The sequence below is a fragment of the Eurypyga helias genome, unplaced genomic scaffold, assembly GCF_000690775.1.
Source record: "Eurypyga helias isolate BGI_N326 unplaced genomic scaffold, ASM69077v1 scaffold29829, whole genome shotgun sequence".
Classification (NCBI taxonomy): domain Eukaryota; kingdom Metazoa; phylum Chordata; class Aves; order Eurypygiformes; family Eurypygidae; genus Eurypyga; species Eurypyga helias.
The window spans coordinates 5454-12467 of record NW_010274512.1 but is presented as its reverse complement, the minus strand read 5'-3'; the positions used below and the strand labels follow the sequence as shown (position 1 = coordinate 12467).

At 49.7% G+C, this 7014-nt stretch overlaps 1 protein-coding gene across 1 annotated transcript in view; it reads left to right on the top strand.

The window, feature by feature from the left end:
• Positions 1-6441, top strand: part of TACR2 (tachykinin receptor 2) — a 9483-nt gene extending 3042 nt beyond the window's left edge. Inside the window, exons 2-5 of the mRNA XM_010159837.1 lie at positions 785-979; positions 4140-4296; positions 4900-5096; positions 6249-6441. Coding sequence (XP_010158139.1) covers positions 785-979; positions 4140-4296; positions 4900-5096; positions 6249-6441 — 742 coding nt within the window. The remainder of the gene's footprint in view (positions 1-784; positions 980-4139; positions 4297-4899; positions 5097-6248) is intronic.
• Positions 6442-7014: the final 573 nt, after the last annotated feature.

Genomic DNA, 7014 nt, shown 5'->3' with positions numbered 1-7014 from the left:
AAAGCGTGACAAGAAATGCATAATTGATTACGTACTCCTTACGACACCATGCATTTCAACACGGGGAACTTAAAACCGGGGAGCGCCCCGGGCTTGCAAGTAATCTAATAGTCAGATGTGCCATGAGGGCTCGGAGCAGGTGTGGGACGGAAGGGTCAGCCTTCCCCTTCCACCGCCAGCACAAGCACTCCAGCCTTTACAGGCGGAGGTGGATGGCACAAGGCTACAGGTCAGTGGGGAAAAATTCAGGGTAGAGGATACTCGAGAGCCCAATCTGCTATTGCGACAGCACGGGGCATCAGAGGAGATCGACATAATTAGGGAAGAACAGGGTGGTTAGGGTGAATTTTTTTTTTTTTTTTGGTAGAGGGAGGAGAGAAGAGCATGGTATTAGTTAGTGCGTAACTCCAAGCTGACACCAGCATTTCACAGCGTGAAATTTCAGACCAAACACAAAGTGCTTGAAAAATTAATTAGGAAAAAAAAAGAAGAAACATTCAAAGTAAGAGGAATACTCACAAAGACTATGCAGAAGGCAGAGATGATAGCTTCCTCCTCACACAAGAAGCATCCATCCACATGGGTTTAAGATATTCTGCCTTAAGCCTCGCGTTCAGCCTCTTCAGAAAGGATTTCTCTCCTTCCAATTATTTGTAGCCTGGAACCTGCCAAAATATCTCTATAAATAAAGCCCTCCATACTGTCCGGTGAGTTTTTATGCTCGCTGTGTTTGTTGTATAGCTTACCGATGCAACTGTAAAAGTATTACCTACTTTTCTTGCAGGTACATGGCGATAATTCATCCCTTTAAGCCCAGGCTCTCTGCTGGGAGCACCAGAGTCATCATAGGGATAATCTGGCTGGTGGCATTCGGGCTCGCCTTCCCGCAGTGCTTCTACGCCGAGATCAAGTTGGACAACGGAACGACGAAATGCATCGTCGTCTGGCCCGGTGACGTCGGATCCAAGCACCAGCTCACGTAAGAGAAACAAAAACAACTCCCAATTTGTGAAAAAGTTAACTATTGCATTAATTTCACCTCCGAATTTTTGGCTGCAGGCAGTACTGGGGAGGGAGAAGAGGGAGGATTGGGGGAACCACACAGCAGGGGAACAGGAGGCTGGGGCAGCCCACCCAAGCTCAGTTTAAACCAGCTGTGGGAAAAGGTGCCAGGTGATCATGGCTCAGGATAAAGCAGCATGATGCAGCATCCTCCCCTGCTTTGAAAACTGGTTATAAGATCTAGAAACCCTTGATACAGGGCTCGGTGGAGTTAAGAGAAACCAGCGCACAAGGTCTCTAAACAAGCAATAAATCCTGGTTCCAAAGATTTGGGGTTTTCTCCCTTCTTCAGGCAGGAGGAAACTGGGTATCTTTAATGCTGAGAAGCCACATAATTAGTTAAGAGTTGCTCTTAGGGGGGTGGGGGATGGGAAGAGGAGCATATATCAAACATCCCGAGGTTTCACAGGCTGACTTATCTGGGCACACATCTGCGCTCCCCAAACCCTCACAGCAATCTCCTCCTGCTTTAAAGTAAGATTGTTCAGACAGGTGAAACGAGCCATACCCGGCATTTGGGAGATCTGCTGTGATTAATCATCATTCAGGGCACGTGATACACAGAGCCATTTGAGAAATCCATCACGCGAGACGTATTTATACAAAGTAATAATGGAAGAGCTGCGGAAAAGGAACAAATTGATTAACAAAATGGAAACCATTTTTCAAACCAAAACCGAGTGCTAAACTCCCCGTGTCCGTTCTTCACTGCTTTTGCCCAGCTACGTGCGACCAGGGATGTTTTTTCCCTCTCGGCCTTCCTCCCTGGCAGACAGCTGGATGGCTCCCGCGGTTAGTTAGCTCCACACTAACTGGGTTTCTCACTAATATGTGCCAAGTTTCAGGAGCTTCGTGATAATTTTGGCTGAGCTGCAGCATGTTTAGCCACTAGTGGGCAGTTGTCCCGTCTCCAAGGTGACAGAAGAGTGACTCACACCAGGATGGGTGATGTTCCTCCTAGGGCTCCTTGGTTGGTGCCCCACGGATGGGGAACACAACGTGCCAGGCTCCTGCCGACTGAGAAGGAGGGATGGTAGATAATCACTTATATAGAAGTCACTGGGAACTATTTCATTCCGATGAAAAGCGTGAGGTTTATTTCTCCCACATCCATTGTTTGGGAAGGATTGAAACAGTTTCCCAGCATGCCGACGGAATCTCTGCGGGCTGGAAAGGCTGGTCCTGAACACGGCAAACAACGGGGCAGGTTCTTTCTGGGATCCCCAGCTGAAGAGCAGCAGCTCCCGAACACAATCCACCATGTCATTCCCCAGCTCGCTCCCCCTGACCAGCCTCAGATTTGCTGGCTTTAGCAGCTTTCCTAGAAAGAAGTTGGAAGCAGCACTTCCCAGAAATCATCTTGAGCGATGGATCTGTTGGGACAGATGCCTGGAAAACAGACCACAGAGAAAAAGCGAAGTGCAGCCAGTCATGTGCTAGTCCCAATACCGTGAAAAAGAAATACTAAGAAATCCAAAGGAAAAAAAAAAAAAAAACCCCAAACAAAAACAAACCACCAAAGAAAGGGAGAACTGGGTTCCTCTGTTGATTGTGGGTCATCCAAATCCATCGTAGCTGAGTAAAACCAGTCTTCAAGATTCCTAGACTTCAGAACAAAGGAAAATCCTTTCTGCAGGGGAAAAAAGTGTATAATTATGTAAGAAACAAGTTAAAAAAAAATACCTCAAACAATGCACCACTGTGACTGCCAGTGCCTGAGAAATACTGGATATGAAGGGACAGAATTTGTAGAATTTTAACCAAAAAAAAAAATTCCCATCCTCTCCTCCTCCCAAGATGGGAATCCTGAAAGCGCTTTGCTGTGCTCCACACATGGTATTAGACCTTCCAAAGAGGTACTGCCTGGAGGACCTTCCAAAGAGGTACTGCCTGGAGGACAGCTGGGAAGGGTGGAAAACAGGCAGGGACAAACTTGACATATTTCACAAATGGACTATTTTTCTACACCAACTGCACCCACCCCAAGGAGCACACGCCGCCGAGCGCCCCGCGAAGCAGCTGACCCCACTCCCTGATGGGGCGAGTAACTCCCGAGTAAGACCATTTGTGCCCGGCCTTCTGCGGCCATTGCCAGCGGTGTGTGCCAGGGCCCTCCGGCCTCATCCCGGCTTTCACACGGTTTATGTTAACTTGACAGCTGCTGTAACCCAGCGAGCAGGCTGTTCCCTCCCCATAAATGGTTGCTTAATATACTCATAGAATCACAGACTGGTTTGGGTTGGAAGGGACCTTAAAGCCCATCCAGTTCCAACCCCCCTGCCATGGGCAGGGACACCTTCCACTAGACCAGGTTGCTCCAAGCCTCATCCAGCCTGGCCTTGAAGACGGGACCCCAGCATGAGGGGACCAGCAGAAGCTTGCGGGGCAACGCGGCCAGCTAGGAAGGGCCGAGCTAAACTCCAGCCAAAAGGAGACGCCAGCGCTTTCAGCTGGAGCAGCATCCCAGTAACCTGTCAGTGACACACAACTGTGTGTGCACACACGTGTACGAGCAGCCCGCACGGCAAACGCAGCAGAGCGCCGCTCACTTCCTGCGTGCTGCGAGCAGGCAACATTCCTTCCTTGCCGTCTCCAGCCTTCCCTGCCCACTCCGTGCTCTCAGCAGCCAGCTACGTCTCGCAGTCCCCGATCCAGGTTTTTTCACTCTTGCCGAATTAAGCCGTCGGCACGATTGCATCCGTCGAGTTACTCTGCAGTTTTGGGGATATTCCTTTTCCGTCTCTGAGATTTTTACAGCCACAGGTCTCAGACGTGTCTCTTTCCCGATGCAGTGGGAGAGCAGAGTTCAGCGCAGGTGGCCATGGACTGCAGCCCCCCGATAAATCGCATTACTCCGTTCCGAAAGAGCAGTAAATCCAATCCCAGGACTGATTGTCACAACAGGAGAGAGATGAGCTTTGCTGCTTACAGAAGTCCCTGTAACGATGTTTAGAGGCAAAATTTCTGGTTCTTTATGCTTTGGGGTTGAAGTTAATGGGAGCCAGACATGACAATTTCTGAAAGAGCCCTTCAAGAGACACACTGACTGTGAAAACGTGCTTGTTCTTCTCTTTCAGGTATCACATTGCAGTGATCGTGTTGATTTATTTACTGCCTTTAATGGTGATGTTTGTTGCATACAGCATTATAGGAATTACTCTGTGGAGCAGCGCGGTTCCAGGCAACCACCTTAACAGAGACCGCTACGAACACCAAGTTAATGCCAAAAAAAAGGTCAGAAGTGAACCTTAAAAATAATTACCCTCTGCACAACAGCCCTGCTGGCTCCAGTTCCAAAACAGAGCTTGCATTTGACACCAATTCTTGTGGGATTGGGCATGAAGGGTTGACAAAATATTTTGGGCTGGGGGTAAAGGGCACCACACAGCAAGTATAAAATATGGTGATTTACATGCACCAGCCAGCCTTCAAGGAAAAAAGGCTCACGCCGGTGGGCAGTGGGCCAGTTCCTTGGAGAGTAAAGCCTGGCGTCCAGTGAATCCGCACGTCGCAGGATAAACCAGGGAAAAGGTCTGAACAGGGTGGAGAGGTTGCAGTGGAATGGCAGTTATCAGCTCTCTGACAGAGCTGCAAGCAGTTCCTCTGCAGGAAGTCCACCCGACACACCGGGAAACGTTTGCTCTAACTCTCTCCCCATTCCCAGTTTCCACCCTCAGGGCTGGTTTCTCTGCTATCGCAGCCCAGCTCTACGTACCGCACACGGCGCGTCAGGAGGGCAAACCAGACCCGAACCAGAAGCAGCGTTTCCCAGTCCCGCAGCAAGCTCAGACGATCACCCAGAGGCCTGGGAATAACACGCTGGTTTTGTTTTCCTAGTTCGTGAAGACCATGGTGGTAGTCGTGGTCATTTTTGCTGTCTGCTGGCTGCCCTATCACATCTACTTCATCCTGGGGAGCTTCAAGGAAGACATCTACCAGCAGAATTACATCCAGCAGGTTTATCTCGCAATCTTTCTCCTTGCCATGAGCTCAACCATGTACAACCCCATCATATACTGCTGTCTCAACCAAAGGTGAGCGGCGCGCACGCGTGCGAGATGAGCCACATTTCTGCGAGTGAGATTTCAACTCGCCCCTGAAGATTTTCTGCCTCGGAATAAAGCACAGGCAGCAGGCCTGGGATCAGCAGCGCAGCCACGTTTACACCCATTTCCACATGCAGGCTACCTTATTTCCAAGGAAGAAATCTGTAATCCCTGCAGTGCATGTGCTGACCTAATGCTGGGCTGGCTCGGCCACCCACTCCTCCCGGGTCCCCACGCCTCTAGCGCAAGCCCTGAGCCCCCCAGCGCAGGCACTGGGGGGTGGGAGCAGCCCACGGGTGACCTGCCATGAGTCCCATCTGGGTATGCTGCTACAAGCGAGCAGCTGGGAGAGCGCAACCCCAGCATGCCAAGAGATGTCTCTCTTGCTCTGTGCTGAGAACAGGCTGCTCTCGGGACACTGGTGCGGCGGGATGCTGAGTGTGGGGAGCTGCTCTGGCTGCCCTTCAGATCTCCATGCCAAATCCTGCCTGCACATCCCACTGCCAGACCTCTCTTCAGCCTAGCCGCGTGCACGGCGAGCTCTAAGGGTAACACATGGTTATCAGCACACCACTTCCAGCACCTTCAGTGCTGTGTCACTGGGACTCCACCAGCAAGACGCCTAATGACGAGGATGCTCACTCCTCCAGAGCCTTTCAAACAGCATCCTGCCTTTAGGCTCGCAAAAGAAGGCAGTTATGCAGCCCTTCAGCCAATCTGCATTTAACATTAAACACCCAAACACATCTTCCCCCTCCCTCAGAAAGCAGAGAGCTTCCTCATTTAATTATTCATGGCTTTTTAAAAAGCTCCCAGTGGTTAGATGGAAATATTTTCCTCAGACGCTCAGCTTCTCACAAATGCTGTTATCGGGCATGGTCAGCACCATCTACCCAGCACATCAAACATCCTGCCACTGCACTGATCTTACATATTTACTTAAAATACAAGAAAAACTGATCATAAACTCCCACTGCGCTTCCCTCCATGGTTTTATACATTTAGCTCTTCATCCCATTGCTTTGGTTTCAATAGAAACTTTTTATTTCCATGGTCATTCAGCAGTAGAACCAAGTCACACATTCATTCTTTCTCCCTGCAATTAAAAAGATCATCTAATTTCTTGTCTTACGTTTACAGGTTTCGTTCCGGCTTCAAATTAGCCTTCCGGTGGTGTCCCTGCATAAAGGCAACTGAGAAAGACAAACTCAAACTTATGTCCCCATCTCTTTACCAGACAACCCACAGGAAGTCAAGAACAAGTTTCAACACCGAAAGTCACTTGAACGAGAAAGAGAAGACATCGTTTATCCTCACCGAGCTAACGCTTTGATTGTCTCCTCCTGGTTTTGGCTCTATCCGAACACACCATTTCAAGGCAGGAGATCTGTGGAAGCCTGAGGCAGACCTTTTTTTTCCTGGAGTAACTGTTTCCTGCGGGGCTTTCTCAGATGCCATCAGCATTGAAAGCAGTCTGCTGATAATACTTATGTCAATATAGGTCCAAATGTCACCCAGCTACGGATGCGAGTTCAGCCCTCCCTTACCCCGACACCTGCAATACTGAACAGAGGTTTTGCCCGCGAGGTGAAGAAAGCAGCAAAGCAGACCTGAGGCAGTGCCAATCCGTAGAATATCAATTGTTCTCTTCAGAAAAATCTCCTGCTTTGTGTTCCACCAAGAGGCTGAAATCTGGAAAAGAGGTGATGGAGCAGAAAGGCTGGGGCACATCTGGCCCGGTTCGGGTGGACCCTTGGAGCTGCACGGGCAGCGAAGCCCCACGGCTCAGCAGCCCCAAGGCAGACAAGACAGTGGAGCAAAGCTTGTTTACGACAAAAGCAAATACTAACACATCCAGACTGAAAAGCCTGCCCTGAAATTTTCCCAAAGTCTGGGAGTTTCATGC